General features: G+C 47.0%; 3 protein-coding genes across 4 annotated transcripts in view; all 3 read right to left on the bottom strand.

Annotated features, from left to right (window-relative positions):
* LOC131679058 (uncharacterized) overlaps nt 1-17,241 on the bottom strand; it is a 61,466-nt gene that overhangs the window by 40,793 nt on the left and 3,432 nt on the right. The gene's annotated exons all lie outside the window — the stretch shown is intronic.
* On the bottom strand, nt 11,061-13,354 carry LOC131679639 (uncharacterized). Its single transcript, XM_058960369.1, has 2 exons — nt 12,662-13,354; nt 11,061-12,491 (listed from the first exon to the last, which is right to left on the bottom strand). The coding sequence occupies exons 1-2, from the start codon at nt 13,352-13,354 to the stop codon at nt 11,061-11,063; spliced, it is 2,124 nt and encodes a 707-aa protein (XP_058816352.1).
* On the bottom strand, nt 13,465-15,822 carry LOC131679637 (uncharacterized). Its single transcript, XM_058960368.1, has one exon. The coding sequence runs from the start codon at nt 15,820-15,822 to the stop codon at nt 13,465-13,467; it is 2,358 nt and encodes a 785-aa protein (XP_058816351.1).

Raw genomic sequence — 17,241 nt, 5'->3', positions numbered from 1 at the left:
GTTCACTATGTTTTCCACAAGTGCATATGGCCTGCCAAATCAGGTACTTCGAAGCGAATTTCGACGGCTTCTTTCGTTTGAAACGGCTATCTATAGCACTGCCGTTCTACGCATAATTGTCCCATGTATATAAGAAAACCCCATAGAAGATGGGACAAATATGCTTATAACGGCAGAGCAATCCTTTACCCATGAAATTCTGTAGTCCCAGCAACCAGGATCCAGTCGACGATTCTGTCAGTAACGTCAGAAGAGATAAACAATAAATAATTAGCTGATCAGAAAGTCTCATGGACTGCATAATAATGGGTAATTTATTTATTTATTTTATTTATTAACAGATTAAGGCCGAAGTGGCCTGTGCCGTACACAAAAGATTCCTCCATTCCACTCGGTCCATGGCCGCGCGTCGCCAGCCACGCAGTCTGCGAAGGGTCCGCAAATCGTCTTCCACCTGGTCGATCCATCGGGCTCGCTGCGCGCCACGTTTTCTTGTACCGGTCGGATTGCAATTGAGAACCGTTTTCACCGGGCTATTGTCCGACATTCTGGCTACGTGCCCGGCCTACCGTAGTCGTCCGATTTTCGCGGTATGACATATGGGCGGCTCCCCCAACAGCTGATGCAACTCATGGTTCATTCGCCGTCTCCATGTGCCGTCTTCCATCTGCACTCCACGGTAGATGGTACGCAGCACTTTCCGTTCGAAGACACCAAGTGCGCGTTGGTCCTCCACGAGCATGGTCCAGGTCTCGTGCCCGTAGAGAACTACCGGTCTAATCAGCGTCTTGTAGATAGTCAACTTCGTACGACGGCGAACTCTGTTCGACCGAAGTGTCTTGCGGAGGCCAAAGTAAGCACGATTTCCTGCCACGATGCGTCTACGAATCTCTCTGCTGGTATCATTGTCGGCGGTCACCAGTGAGCCCAAGTACACGAACTCTTCAACCACCTCGATTTCGTCGCCACCGATGCAAACTCGAAACGGCCGGTTCTCATTTTCTTCTCGTGAACCTCTTCCTATCATGAACTTTGTCTTTGGCGTGTTGATGGCAAGTCCGACGCGCTTGGCTTCTCTTTTCAGTCTGATGTAGGCTTCCTCCATCTTCTCAAAGTTTCGTGCAATAATATCAACGTCATCGGCGAAGCCAAGTAGCTGAACGGACTTTGTGAAAATCGTACCACTCGTGTCGATCCCTGCTCTTCTTATTACACCTTCCAGCGCGATGTTGAATAACAGACACGAGAGACCATCACCTTGCCGTAACCCCCTGCGTGATTCGAAGGGACTCGAGAGCGTCCCTGAGACACGTACTACGCACATCACCCGACCCATCGTCGCCTTCACTAAACGCGTCAGTTTATCCGGGAATCCGTACTCGGGCATAATCTGCCATAGCTGATCTCGATCGCTAGTGTCGTATGCGGCTTTGAAGTCGATGAACAAATGATGTGTGGGCACATTGTACTCGCGGCATTTCTGCAGTACTTGACGAAGAGCGAACACCTGGTCCGTGGTAGATCGTTCGCTCATGAAACCCGCCTGGTACTGCCCCACGAACTCTCTTGCAATTGGTGATAGTCGACGGCATAGTATTTTGGAGAGTACCTTGTAGGCGGCGTTCAGCAGGGTGATTGCTCGGTAATTACAGCAATCCAGCTTGTCGCCCTTTTTGTAGATAGGACACACGACACCTTCCATCCACTCCTCCGGTAAAATCTCCTCCTCCCAAATCTTGGTAATCGCCCAGTGCAGCGCTTCAGCCAGTGGCTCGCCTCCGTGTTTTAGTAGCTCGCTTGGTATTTGGTCAACCCCAGCGGCTTTATTATTTTTGAGCCGGCTGATCTCATCCTGGATTTCTTGGAGATCCGGAGCCGGTAGTGTAATGTCTTCCGCGCGTGCTCCCAGGTGCGTTACCGTGCCATCCTCGTCGTCTGCTGCATCGCCGTTCAGGTGTTCTTCGTAGTGCTGCCGCCACCTCTGGATCACCTCACACTGGTCCGTGAGAAGATTCCCGTTTGTATCTCTGCACATGTCGGCCTGTGGTACGTGGCCCCTGCGCGAGCGGTTCAACTTCTCGTAGAATTTCCGTGTGTCTTTAGCGCGGTACAGCTGCTCCATCGCTTCGCGATCTCGGTCTTCCTGCTGGCGCTTTTTGGTCCGGAAAACCGAGTTCTGCCTGTTCCGTGCCTGTTTATATCGCGCCTCGTTCGCCCTCGTGCGGTGTTGCAGCATTCTCGCCCATGCTGCATTCTTCTCTTCGACTAACTGCTCGCATTCGCCGTCGTACCAGTCGCTTCTTCGGTCAGGGCCCACCGTACCTAGTGCAGTGGCTGCGGTGCTACCTATGGCGGATCGGATATCTCTCCAGCCATCTTCAAGGGCAACTGCGCCTAGCTGCTCTTCCGTTGGTAGTGCCACTTCCAACTGCTGCGCGTATTCTTGAGCCACTCTGCCATCTTGTAGCCGCTCGATGTTTAGCCACGGCGTTCGGCTTCGACGAGAGCTATGCACTGTCGAAAGTTTTGAGCGCAAGCATACTGCAACCAAGTAGTGGTCCGAATCTATATTCGCACTGCAATAAGTGCGGACGTTTGTGATGTCCGAGAAGAATCTACCGTCGATTAGAACGTGGTCGATTTGATTTTTTGTTACTTGGTCCGGTGATCTCCAGGTGACTTTGTGGATATCTTTGCAAGGGAAGAAGGTGCTTCGGATTACCACTCCACGGGAGGCTGCGAAGTTCACACATCGTTGGCCGTTGTCATTTGATACGGGATGCAGGCTGTTAGGCCCGATCACCGGTCTGTACATTGCCTCCCTTCCTACCTGTGCGTTCATGTCGCCGATGACAATTTTCACGTCTCGCAGAGGGCAACCGTCGTATGTCTGCTCCAGCTGCATGTAGAACGCTTCTTTCTCGTCGTCGGGTCTCCCTTCGTGTGGGCAGTGCACGTTGATGATGCTGTAGTTGAAGAAACGGCCTTTGATCCTCAACTTGCACATCCTTGCGTTGATCGGCTGCCACCCGATCACACGTTGGCGCATCTTGCCCAGCACTATGAAGCCGGTTCCCAGCTCGTTGGTTGTACCACAGCTCTGGTAGAAGGTAGCCGCTCGATGCCCGCTTTTCCACACCTTCTGTCCCGTCCAGCAAAGTTCCTGCAGCGCCACGATATCGAAGTTGCGGGGGTGTAGCTCGTCGTAGATTATCCTGTCACATCCTGCGAAGCCGAGCGATCTGCAGTTCCATGTTCCGAGTTTCCAATCGTGATCCTTAATTCGTCGCCTGGGTCGTTGCCGATTGTTCTGGGTCGTATTCTCTTCTGTATTGTTCGTTATGTGGGTTTTTTAAGGGGCGGCTTATAGGGCCTACGTCAACCACCTGTCTCGCCGGTGGGCCATCGTGCCAGGACTGCTTAAGGTCCCACCTGGGCACCAGGACAGGTTTATACCTTCCGAAGAAGGGTAACCCCCTTTAACTGCCAGCATACGACCAAAGTTCCCACCGGGGTTGGTTACCCGATCTTCACTAAGGTTACTCGTATCCCAGTCGACGCCACGAGGAGGCCAGGGCTAGGAGTTACTGGGCAGGAAGCTAAGGACCGCAAGTGGGGTCTATTTTATGCCTTCAGGTACAAGAGGCTTACGCACTGCCCAGTCATTGCCGATGGGTAATGTTAGCATCAAATGCGATCAGTACTCCAAATTTTGACGTAGGACTACGTCTTTATTTTCGATGGGGGTGCACTTTGCAAACTCTACAAAAATGGTATGTAACGAAAAGTGGTCCGATTTTAAACGCATATAATTCAGCCATCTCACGATAAATTTTCAAATTTTTTGCGCATATCGCCCCGAAATACTTCTAACAATCGATTCTAATAGATAAACCCAATGATTTTGATATCATGGCATTAAAGATTAAAATAATGCGCAACCTAGTCAAAATATAGCGCATTTACACACAGAAGATGGCGCTTCCCAAGTCCGGCACGACAGATTTGTGTACCTAGCGCGCTGCGCTTCTATGAGTGACGTTATCATCGACTATTTAAACAACGGATTTGGCCGAACAAACTCAGTTGCCTGTTGAACGGCAGGCGGAGCAGATCACTGCGCTGTGTGTTTCCGCAGCCAGTGTAGCTGAGTCAGAAGTCTGTTTCACTGGCTGTGGAGGAACGCTATCCAGTGCCGTACATACGCTTGTTTCTTTTTTGTTGTGCTCGTTTTCAGCACACTTTTATGGGCAATCTCGAATACAATTATTCGTACACAAAATCGAATACAATTATTCGTACACAAAATCATTAGTACATTCGAGCTCCATTTGCAAACACGGTTAACATAGTGTCGTGGTACTAGTTGTCTCTTTCGCTCTACCCATCATCTTCAGCGTTGACTCATTTTGCTTTGTGCGCTTGGGTTTAATGTTTGAGACGAATGGGGAAATTCGAGTGTTATTTTTTCACAATTTTTGATCACAGATTCTTTTTCACAGATGGCAGATTTTTGGCATTTTAATGAAAATTTCACAGATTATTGGAAATATTGTGATTTTTCACACATTTTTCGGAAATGTACCACAGATTTTTTTCCTATTTCAGTTATCACAGATGGTAAAAAGATATTTTGACCGAAACGCAGATTTCAATGTGGCATTCCTGTTTGTTAGCGGTCGCAGGCGTAATCTGCATGATAGCAATCTGTGCTTTCGTTGCGCAAAGACGAAAACGATCTTAGCAACAAATTTACGCGGATCGATGGAAAGCACAATGAAAGTTTATTATTTACGTTCGATCAATTCATTTCCACTCAGACTATCCTATTTTGATTCTGCTAAAAGGTACAAACTACAAAGCTTATTTATGAATGAATACACTGCCACTCGAAAAACCGCAAAAACGCATCTAAGTCCATATATAAAATTGTTTTCGATTCTTGTTAATTTTTAATTTCGATATATGATTCAGACCACTGCATTCGCTACATTTTTGGTCTGTACATGAAAAGTGAGTATATTGTCTAAAATTTGATTTTTCTTCACCTGTCCAGGGTTTTTACCACACTTTTCTGTCCTCTTTCTTCAGTTCTTCTCAAACAAGTTTAATCAGATTCGATCATCAACTACAAATGAAATGACCTGATAACCAAGAAGGTTTGGTTCAATATGTAACATTCGATGTTGATTGGTTGTGCTTAAACTATACGTAAGAAATATATTTGATTTATTATTACTCTAAATGTACTAAGAAAATAAATATTTTACATTAAGTAGTATTGTCCTACGTCTACAGTTCGTGCAACCCCATAGGGCTGCTCCTTGTAGTTTTTTACCAACTCAAATGCAGCAACCGTTTTCGCAACAGCTGAGTCTGCAAAGGTAATTGTATTTGACCCGGAAATCATTTCAAAATCGTTCAGAACTCCGAGCAGAACTCCGAATGATTGAAGTATCGATACCAAAAAATCGAGTATCGTAAACAGAAGTATCGATTCCGTACTAGTATCGAAGGTATCGCAACGTCTCCAAACATAACCTATTTCACAACCGAAGACATATGACATGTGATGTCACAGTTCGATCGTTCCTTTTCAAGAGCCAAAATTGACGCAACTATTACGGAACCTTCTTAGTAACCTAGATTTGTGTAACTTTATGGTGGCGCTAAATACACGTATCGCTTCTTCCGCATCTCGTGGGCTCCGTCGTCGGGGCAATTGTAATTTTACTACCGCACCGCGTGATCATCGCCTTATCCAGTCAGTGGTATAGCATGCTTATTTGCGACCTGTGCAGCTTGCCTTCATTTTTCAATTGCTCTTTCTCGCTTCAAATCCCAAAATATCGCAGTCTGCTCAAAGCGATCACACGCCCGACAAATGATGCATGCCTGTAAGCCGGGTATTTGAGAGCCGGCATTTCCACTTATTGGAAAATTGCTTTTACTTTTCCAGCGAGCCCCCGCCGCCTGCTTTGGTTCGGTTTGATGATTTAATTGATTTAAATTCCACCGAAATTGTATGATCTTAAATATTGCGTAATTTACGAATCGTTATGTTGAATTATTAGGACACTTAAGCCACGTGTGTCCATAAGATTTGGCTTAAGTAATGGCACTCATTGCGGTTTCGTGTAACAAGTGAGAAGCTCGAATGCAGGTGCGGTTTTCGACCAAATTTAACCCGATAGGTTGGACAGGTAATTAATATTATTATTAGCAGTATTATTTTTACCATTATGGTTATCTGCACGCGGCGAACTTATGGCCGCCGAAACGGCTCATAGCGACACTACTGCAAATTTGTGGATTATTGCTGTTCATTGCAAATTGTTCAAATTTACCCTTATCGCAAACGTTGAGGTCTATTTTTAGAAACCAACCTGTTTTACTAACTCTAACTGTAACTCTAGCTATTACCTATTAGTTTCGCTATGGTTGACGGGTGGTTCAGAATAGCCTGCATGTGAGCTGATTCAACCATCGATCCAATCATAAACATTTATGGCATCGCTATGGGTCACCGGAGCGAGCGCGTACCATTCACGGTCGCCTTGCCGGGTCCCGAGTGTGAAAAGATGACTCATGCCCAAATTCTTTTGTGGTGAGGTTAGGCGTTGATGTTTGCACGATCATAAATCATTCTGATGGAGTTCCGTCCCCACGCGTCTCGTCACCCCGTGTGTGTGCGTAGATGGAAGACACAATCGCCGATCCTATAGGTATAGTAGGAAGCTTCAGCTTTCCTAGACTTTGTGGCGGAAATTTGGACTTTGCCTCCCCTAACGTTTCGTTCGCAACGGTTCGTTTGTTCGCATATTGCCGTATCGTAAACAGCTGTTGGTTGTTAGTATGGGCACGGATTTATTCCCTAAAGTGCCGTGGGGCGACGAATTGCAATAGACAATTTGGTATGGCCAGTTAACAGATTGAACAACTTTCGCTTCGGAACCTGCTTGAGATCTGTGGAGGATATAGGGGCCCTCTGGCGTGTGAATTCACGCCTCGGTGGTCTTGGTCGTTCAGTTCTGTAGTTAAAGTTCGATTATTAGGTATTAAATTTCTCACACAAGCCGCATTTAATTGTGCACGTGTGGGAGGAGGTACGATATTTTTTGCCTATGTAGAAAGGATATGCAATTACTTTGAAAAGCTATTAATCAACACAGTTTGTCGAAATTGGAAAATGTGTAATGGGTATGTGTCATTTAAATTCACACAATTTTCTCAGAGGTAGCTGAATCGATTAGCATAAACTTTGTTTTAAACGAACGATAAAACGCTTCCATGGGCTGTTACAGATTTTTGTTGTTGATCAAAGCTTTGATTCTGGGGATACCGGTTCAAGAGTGCGGTCACATAATTGTGAATTAAAATAAGTTATAATGATAAAAACAGAAAAAAACTGGTGGCATAATTGTGCCACACGCAAATTATATTGCTAATCAGAAAATTTAGTGCATTTTATAGATATTTAGTGTTAAAAATATATATTCGATTTCTAAAAATTCATGTACACAACATACAACTTGTTTCTGATAAGTCTAAGCCTTTTTCCATCTCAAGAGATGAGATATCCGTGAGTCAGGAATCAGACTGTATTGGGTCAAATGGCTCGTTCTCCGTATGTAGTCGAATTTTGGCGGCTTACCGTGTCTTTTCATCATGGGTCATGGAACATCGTTATCGGAAAGAGAGGAGAAGGATGATGGAGGAAGTAGAATGGGAAAAAAGTACAGCACAAATACAAACATCTGGTAAATTAGGCACACTTTAACGTGTTACTAATTTTCAGTCGCCCAAACACAGCTTCCTCTATTTACATAAGCAGCTGAAAATTCGAAGTCGCAATTGCGTTGCTACTGGCAGTTGGACATCAGATGTTATGAAAATCCGGAATCACAAAGATCACATAAAAATGACTCAGCGCACTGAATAGTAGCCATGTGATAATTGAGTTTGCAGTGACCGGTTAAAGACCTGATCAGCATGCCACTGCGTAGCTGTGAAAAGTGGTTTGTCGAAATCACCGGGCACGCTTTTTCCAGAAAAGCTTTTGTTCGACGACAAGTTCGTATATTGCGCCAATAATTAAAGTGCTCGGTTGAAGTCCAAGACCGGATATTTTTTCCTTTCTCCAACTTGTTGAAATTGGCAAAGTGGGCTTAGGACCAACAGGACCAAAGTGGACTCATCGGCCCGTTCATTACACGGTGCTGCAGTGATTTTGGACTTTTCAAGTGTCCTAGTGTAGGTTCAAGATCTCATAAAAATCAACACAAGACCATGTTTGAAAAAAGCTGTATACCCTCAAAATCTTGATTTATGGCAAAAAAAACTATTTTTCGGGACTTTCGGCATTTAAAAAATTTTTACGCGGCATTTTTCAACAGATTTTATTTTTTGGAGTGTTCTGGAAAGAAGAAGAAATGACCTTTCCTACGGTTTGCTATGTTATGTTCTTTTGTCAAAGATACTTTGCGGTTTTGGGTCAACAATATGAAATCAACCATAATTTTGCGATTTTTCCATGAAAATTATGGAAAGTTCTTCTAAAGAAGCGTCGTATTTTTAATAAAATTTTAGAGAGAGCATTCAATTTCGCAACCAATGACCAATTTATCATCAAAATCGATTGGAGAATGGCAGTGTTATTAATTTTTTTTCTAAATTAGAAACTTGCTTGCATGAACTCTTAAGGGGTTAGTGAGGTATATATAAGATGCTATAATTATATCTTCCGTTATTTTTTCCAATTTCAAGCTCAAGGTTCACACCCATACTTTTAAGTATAAACGTAATCGAGAAAAAATATCAATTTTTTGAAAATTTTATATGAGACTGTGACTGATCAAGTTTCTAATTTGAAAAAATATTATAGCTCTGCAATTTTCAACCAATTTTGATCTTAAATAGGTCGTTGGATGCGGAATCAAATGTTCTCCCTAAATGTCTATTTAAACAAAGATTCTTCCTAATAAAAATGTATAGCCATTCTCAATTTTTTAATGAAAAAATCGCAAAATAATAGGTTTCATATTGTTGTCCCAAAACCGTATAGTATATTTAACAAAAGTACATAACATAGCATACCGTTGAAAAAGCCATTTCTTCCTCTTTCAAAAACACTAAGAGTATTTAAAATCTGCTGAAAAATTACCGCTTAAAAATTTATTTCGTACTGATAATCCAGAAAGATGTTTTTTTTGCTATAAATCAAGATTTTGGGGGTATATTACATTGATCAATCGTGGTTTTGTTTTGTATTAGATGAGGTATCTACAACCTTTAACAGACCACTTTACAAGTACATTCAACGCACCGTGTTATCGGCGATACCATACATCGGAAATCCAAGCACATCAAGTTTCCTCAACAAGCCATCGGAGACAAGGTTCCATAACAGCACACCATCTTGAAGACACCCGCTGACATTCAGTTTCCCTATCTCTACTTGACTCAACGATGAGCACAGATGTCGGTTGCTAAGCATGGTGTGTATCCAGTTCGTGATATATAAAGGTACTGAATGACCTCGTGCTGATGAAGATGATGATGATATAGAAATCCACCATCAGTGCGGTGGCTGCAAATGCTTTTAACGGTAGAGATAAAATCATGTTATCAAACGACATTTACATTATCGCTTTATGAAGGGCCTAAAAGAAGTGGATCCATAAACAGAGTAATTTATGCGTAATCCGAAGGGACAGAAAGTCTCCTGCCAATGATAAGATCCAGCCATTTGAATAATGCAATTTCCAATACATGTTAAGGCAATGCCTGATGGTTTGTGCGAGAAGGGCGCGTCAATTGAATTACCGCTTGACAGATAAGAACATGCGGGACCATGCTGCGCACAGCATGGTCCCGAGGATCTGTGCAATCAATGGCACTCTCAGAGGAGGACATCTTGGGACTCTTACGAGGTAGTCTAGGGGAGGCTAGAGTTCTCCTCTTCCTGGACTCCCCCGGGTTAACGAGAGATGTTCCCTCTTGAGGGTCGACAAAGCGAGCCAAACCAGCAAAGGGATTTTCAGACAGGACAGATGGCGAAGCATTCTTTAGCATTTCTGCATAAGAGCGCCTCGAGCGTTCATTAAGGGAGCGTTTAATTTTATCCCTGCGCTGTTTGTACGCAGGGCATGATTTAAGAGCATGCGAAGGGCCTCCGCAGCAAATTCACTTTTCAGTTTCTTTGCCGCAAGAGTCATCCTCATGCTCTCCTTCGTATTTGCCGCATCGTTTCTTATTTCCACAATATGTGGCTGTGTGGCCCAGCTGTAATTGCTGCAGCTTATAACCCGCGGTACAAACAGGCGAACAGGTAGGCGAACCTTGTCAAGGAGGATGTAGTTGGGAAGAGAGGACCCGGCGAATGTCACCCGAAGCGAGCCTGATAGAGAGTAGGTAGTCTTACCTCCCTCGGTGTTTGCGGTATACAACTGTTTGCATTCCAAGATCATAATCTGTTGAAGTGAGGGGTCCTTAAAGCAGCCAATCCCGTGCTCTAGCAGTTATTCGCATTTCAGGCCCGGTTCGGACACTACCCCATCGATTTCCACGACCATAGCAGGCACCTACGCCCTAAATTCCCGCGTAAAGCGCTCACAGCAAGCAATCGCGTTTGCCTGGCCGAGATCATTCACTAGAACACGTAGCTTGTTTGCCCGGAACACGTTGTTGGGTGGATTGAATAAACGGCTTTTCAGCATGAATCAGCTAAAAGATCGGTTCAATACGTAATCCTTCTTCTTTCCATCAATTGTGCAGGTAGAATACTATCCCGTTTAAAACTTAACTTGAACAATCCGACACCGTCCGTTCTGACCGACAGTATTCTTGTGCTACTATCACGGGATTTAAATTTTTGCTTGTGATGTTCACCAATTCAATGTTCTATATTTTCAACATCTAACAAATTTCAACAATATTTTTTCTATCTTTTTCTATCCTACCATTTCAAACGATCCTGTTTTCCTTTTTTTCTATCCTTCCATTTCAAACGGTCCTTCTTCCCTTTTCCTATCCTTCCATTTCAAATGGTCCTCACAACATCAAAATTGTCCTTCACCGACAGGTGGTCGACCGTGGAGTTGGTTGAAGGGATCAGCGGGACATACCGTAACACTCCCCAACCCGTAAGGCTGGTCAGCTATCTCCGGTTCAGCTTTACCTTCTGCTGTTCCCAGCTGAAGCCCCACCTTTTCTATGTCGATCCGCGCCAGCCTTGCTACAGGTTGATGCACCATTCCGTCGGGAGTCTGCACCACGGCATCGCGAACTCGCCCATCTCGGCCCACCACGACCTTGGCTACACGTCCTCGAATCCATCCGTTGCGTATCTTCTCCTCCACGATGATCACCGAATCTCCTACCTCGATCGGTTTCGTCTCCTCAAACCACTTGGTACGACGTGCGATGGTAGGAAGATATTCCCGCACCCACCGGCGCCAAAACTGATCTACCATTGTACGGCATATATTCCAGTCGTTCCTGCAGGCTTGTCTTGGATCCGTAAGCCGCTTCGGAGTCTGCGTTACACCGCTCGAGCTCATTAGAAGAAAGTGGTTCGGTGTTAGAGCCTCCTGTTGCGCCGTCTCCAGAGGAATATATGTTAGCGGTCTCGAATTGACCACACTCGGCGTTCGAGAAGACTCCATTGCAGCAAGAGCGGTTTTCACCGGCCGCACTAGACGCTCCCAGGCGCCACCCATGTGAGGTGATCCAGGTGGGTTAAACACCCATTTCGTGTTCGCGTTGGTGAACGTTTCGGCAAGCTGGCGCTCGATTTTGCCCATCTCCTGCTTAAGTTCGTTGCTCGATCCCACGAAATTTGTGCCCCTGTCGCTGCGGATCTCCACAGGTGCTCCTCTGCGTCCGATGAAACGCCTGATCGCCATCTTGCAAGATTCCGTTGAAAGTGTGTGAGCGACTTCGAGATGAATTGCTCGTGTGGTCATACACGTGAACAGAGCTACCCATCGTTTTGCAATATTTCGGTTCACCCGCACGCCGATCGGCCCGAAATAGTCGACGCCTACGTAGGAAAATGGACGTACGTACGCCTGCAACCTGGCCGCCGGGAGTGGAGCCATTCGTGGTGTCGCCAGACCTGGCTTCTTGACTTTACACAAGGCGCACTCTTTAGCCACCTTACGCACGAACGGGCGCAGCTGCGATATGTGGAAACGCTGTCTCACTTCGTTCACGACAGTCTCGCCATTGGCGTGAAGAAATCGTTGGTGGTACCATTCAACCAGCAGTCTAGTCACTGGATGGGCCTTCGGCAATATTACTGGAGACTTAGTGTCAAACGCGGCGACGGTCGCAGCAGATATCCTTCCATCAGAACGAATAACACCTGCTTCGTGCAAGTACGGAGACAGTTTGTATATTTTGCTGGTTTTCTCCAGCCGCGCCTGTTGTCCCGGCTGCTTGTCCCGCATTGCTGACAATGTCGCCACTTCGTCCGGATACTGCTCACACTGCACCAAACGAAAGATTGTGGTTTCGGCCGTTGCTAATTCCTCTTGAGTGAGTGGTCCGTCCAGTCGAGTCTCTCGTTTTACCGATCGCCGTAGATTTTGTACGTAGCGATGAACATGTGCTACCGATCGATACAAATGCGTCAGTTTCGAGAATCGCTCCACCTCACAAGTTGTGGTGGTACGATAACCTCCTTGTGCACCAAACACGACCTCAGCTCTTCATCGGTCGTCGCGCCGACTGAATCTGCATCTACGGTCCATTGATCTTCTGGCAAATATAAATCCTTGTCACCACGGAACCAACGGCCGCCTGAGGACAAACATGGCCCTTTTCCCCACTTTGTCGAATCGTCGGCGATGTTCTTTCTCGATGATATCCAACGCCATTGCTTCGCCTCCGACTTGGACAAAATCTCACCCACTCGGCAAGCAACGAACTGGCGATATCTTCGATGATCTGAACTTATCCATGCCAGCACCGTCTTAGAGTCACACCATAACACTGTCTTCTCGACTACCAGCGAGTGCCCAGTGAGGACGGTCTTCATCAAGCGTACTCCGATTACCGCTGCCATCAACTCCAACCGTGGGATGGAGTTTGCCTTCAGTGGAGCTACCTTGGATTTCCCACCGACTAACGCAACAGAAATCCCATCCGGAAATACCGCCCGAAAGTAAGCGACACACGCATAAGCTTCTTCGCTAGCATCCACGTAGATATGCAGTTGCAGCGACAAGATATCTTTCACCGAACGTTGCGGAAAGTAGCAACGCGGAATGCTAATCTGGTCCAGTTGTTTGAATAAACTCGCCACCGCATCCACTTCCCAAGTAACTCCTCCGGAATCAGTTGATCCCATGTCGTCTTCGCCCTCCACAGCTCCTGGATTAGTACCTTGCCGTGTATGAGAAAAAAACACAACAATCCTGCCGGATCGAATGGGCTCATCACTACTCGCTGTGCCTGGCGCTAAGTTGGATGCTCCGCACCCACCGCTAGCGTCGTTGTAAACGTGAAGACATCGTCGACCGGCTTCCAGTACATCCCGAGCACGCGTTCGGTTGAGCTGTTCTTGTGCAGCTGGAGACACTTTTCTGTGACTGGGTCTCTCTCCCCGACCCGTGCGAGAACCTCGGTGGAATTTGAAAGCCAGTTCCGCAGATGGAATTCGCCGAGAGAGTGGACCAGTTTGACTTCATGTGCCAGCTTCACCGCTTCGTCAACGTCGTCAGGGCTGTCCAAGTAGTCATCCACGTAGTGCTTCCGGATAATTGCGTCGGCTGCAACTGGATACTGTCTTGAATGCTCCTTAGCGTTCAAATTCTTCACGAATTGTGCCGAACACGGTGAACACGTTGCACCAAACGTTGCGACGTCCATCAAATACACATCGGGGGCTTGTGTTGGATCATCTCGCCAAAGCAGTCGTTGCGCATGTCGATCTTCTCGTCGAATCTGAATCTGGTGAAACATCTCCTTCAAATCCGCGCACAGAGCGACCCGTTTCTCCCGGAATCCGTATAGAACATTGAGCAACGTATTTAGCAGATCCGGCACTTTCAACAGCATCGTGTTGAGTGCGACTCCATCCACTTTGGCCGCTGCATCGCAGAAGATACGAACCTTGGACGGCTTCTTGGGATTGATGACCACTCCTAAAGGTAAGTACCACGTACGCCGTGGATCTGAATCATCGAGCTCCTTCCGGGTCGCTTTGTGTATGTACCCTTTCGCTTGATACTCAGAAAGCTGTCTCCTCACACTTTCGCCGATGAGTAAATCCTTCTGCATACGCCTTTCCAAACACTGCAGTCGTCGAACCGCCATCTGGTAGCTGTCCGGGAACTCGAAGCTATCGTACTTCCAGAGAAGCCCAGTTTCGAATCGCTGTCCAACCCGCTTAGTAGTTTCCATCAGGATCCGATTTGCTCGTTGAGTTTCCGCGGACTCAGGATGGGCGACTTCCATTATACCCAGACTCTCGACTGAGAAAAACTTCTCCACGAGCTCATGTAGGGTCTTCTCGGCCTCCTGGCACTCGCATATGTGGAAACTATGAACGATATCCCCTGACTTGTCCTGGTTGGATCCGTAAACCGTCCATCCTAAACGTGATTTTGCTGCTATCGGCTCTCCCGGTCGGCCATCTCGTAGCTTGAGTGTCGATGTAACGTGAGCGTTGTCGTTTCCGATGAGGATGCGAGGTACCGCTTGATCGTAATCATCGATGGGTAGGCCCTTTAGGTACGGAAATGTTTCTGCGAGTTCCGCGTACCGCAAGGAATGTCGTGGTAAGTCCAGCTTGCTTACAGTGCGCACGTCCGACAAAGAATGTTTGGATGCCCCTGACCGTCCTGCTCTTTCCAATGCGACCCGTTGAGAATTAGCTTCTGACCTCTTCACGTTCGCCGTCCACTGCAAGCACAATGGTTGCGGATCTCCTACAACCCCAAGGTCATTTACCAACTCTTCGTCAATCAGCGTTCTCTCCGAGCCGTCGTCCAAGAAAGCGTACACGGACACAGATCGATTGTTCCCATACAAAGTCACTGGAATAATACGAAAAAGCGTAGTCTTCCCAGCGAAATGATGGTTGGTGACAGCTTTGGAACTACTTAGCCTAGCTTCACTCGATTCTTGCCTGGACCCATTCTTCGCCGAATTTACGTCGTTCCCAAACTTCTTACAGCAATTTCCTGGCATCTTTCTGTTTTCCCTGACCTGCTGGGCTTCATTTATGTCCCGTTTGGAGTGCAGCAAGGGGTGGTGTCGCCGTTGACATCCGTCGATATCGCATTGCTTGCGATTCTTGCAGGGGCGCCTTCCGTGTGCTCCAAGACAGAGCCGACACAAGCCGAGTTTCTGTATTGTCTCCCAGCGTTCATCGACCGTTTTCTTGTCGAACTCTGAGCAGTCTTTTACCCGATGCCCCGGGTTTTTGCAAATGAAACACGCTGAGCTTGATGAGAGCGTCGTAACGCCAGCTGCTTCTTTGGTCGTCGCCATCAAAGAAGAATCCTCCATTGAGTGAGTTCCGCAGAAGTTTTTGTCCTTTCCGTTCTTTTCCTTCACTATTCGCTGCTGCTGTACAGGTTGCGGCCTAGGATCGTAGTTCACGGTCATGTCGGATGCCGCTCGTACCAGCGTCTGCATATACTGCGAGAAAGAACGCAGGTTCACTTCCCCGCAGCGCTGCTTGTATAGCGACCAGTCCAGTTTCATATGTGCTGGAAGCTTCTCTACCAACTCGAACAGTAGCATCGGATTGTTGAGATGCGCTTCATGCCTCCCGGCTTCCAGATGATCACAAAAATTCTGCGCCGCCATACCGAAACTGATTAGCGTATCTAGTCTTTCCTGTTTTGGCGCAGGCACCCCTCGGATCCTCTGCATCAACGCATGGATCAACAATTCCGGTCTACCATAAAGTGTCTCCACCGTAGCTAAAACATTTGGGACGCTCGCCGGTAGTAACAGTCAACTCCGCACCGATTCAAGTGCGTGCCTCTTCAAACACCGTTACAACCTCGCCAAATTTTCCTCGTTCGAAAACCCGCACGTCTGAGTAGAGTTAACGTACGAGCTAATGAATAGCGGCCAGTCCTCCGGATTACCAGAAAAGATTGGCAACTCCTTGTTCATCACGTGTCTTGCCGCCAATTGTCGCGGTGTCGGTCCCCAATACGCCTCCTCGTCATGCAACGGAGGTTGCTGCGCACCAGCCTGGAACTCCGCAAACCGTGGTTGCTCCTGCGGTCCCAATTGGATTCCTGGTGGCACCGTCTGCCTTCTCGAAAACCTTTGCTCAGTGGGGATCACAGACGGTAACGGTTGGCCGGCGTACGACTGGGAATACTCTCCTCCCAGTAATTGTTCCACTGTCACTGGACCTCTAATCGGGCCTGCACTATCTCTATTCACTGCGGTCGATTGCGCGGCGATTGCAAAATTCGGATTACCAACTCGCGGAATGACAAACGAATTGCCTGCTGGAGGAGGCTGGGTGAGAGGAAAGGGATAGTTTTGGAAAGCATGCTGCTTGGGGATTACATTTGCGATGCCTTTGCTTGGCCCGGCGAGCGCGGAGGTAACCGAGAAAATGTTAGCCTGACCTCTACCAACTATTGGCGCTGTTGTGCTTTCGGCTCGACCGATAATACCCCCTAACGTTGGCTCAAACCCTGACTGCCCTAACGAAATACCTGCCAACGCTGCTTCTAGAATACCCTCGTTAATGCTAGTTGGTTGCTGCATGCCTTCCTGCCTAGCTTGTATTCCAGTTGCGGTCGTCGCGTTACTCGTACCAATAGCTGGAGCCATCTCCGTCGGGGCAACCATCGTCGAATGGGCGTCCATCCACTGCTGTACCTTGATGAAGGAACTCTGCACTGAGGCGACACTCCGGTTGTCTTCATCGCCTTCCCCACCTAGATCAATCACCTCTCTCAAACGGAATGACTCGTTCATTACCGCCTGCTGTAGCTGCAATTGCCTCAGCTCAAACTCTGCTTCCTTTTTTCTGCTTCTCTTGCTCCATCTTCCGCTCGTTCCTGCTTCGCTGTTAGCCTTGCTTCCGGGTGCATCAATCACCGGAATCTGTTCCGACGGTCTCTGACAGTTTGGGCATGTGAACGGTCGGTCTGTCGCATCAATGCTGTCGTTCACACCCACACAGGTAAAATGCCACCACGAATCGCAGTGACAACAGCTTACCATCAGATCCGTGTCAGGTTCATTACACTGATT

Source organism: Topomyia yanbarensis, chromosome 2 (assembly GCF_030247195.1).
Source record: "Topomyia yanbarensis strain Yona2022 chromosome 2, ASM3024719v1, whole genome shotgun sequence".
Lineage (NCBI taxonomy): Eukaryota > Metazoa > Arthropoda > Insecta > Diptera > Culicidae > Topomyia > Topomyia yanbarensis.
The sequence above is the reverse complement of the archived record's forward strand: the minus strand, read 5'-3'. Positions and strand labels throughout refer to the sequence as shown.

What these genes read in the sequence shown, in the direction of transcription:
- LOC131679639 (XM_058960369.1), bottom strand. Translation starts at nt 13,354, where the DNA reads ATGGGATCAACTGATTCCGGAGGAGTTACTTGGGAAGTGGATGCGGTG. An exon ending in TTATCGTACCACCACAACTT is followed by an intron (nt 12,492 to 12,661) that starts GTGAGGTGGAGC and finishes CGTTTGGTGCAG; the next exon opens with TGTGAGCAGTATCCGGACGA.
- LOC131679637 (XM_058960368.1), bottom strand. Translation starts at nt 15,822, where the DNA reads ATGGCGGCGCAGAATTTTTGTGATCATCTGGAAGCCGGGAGGCATGAA.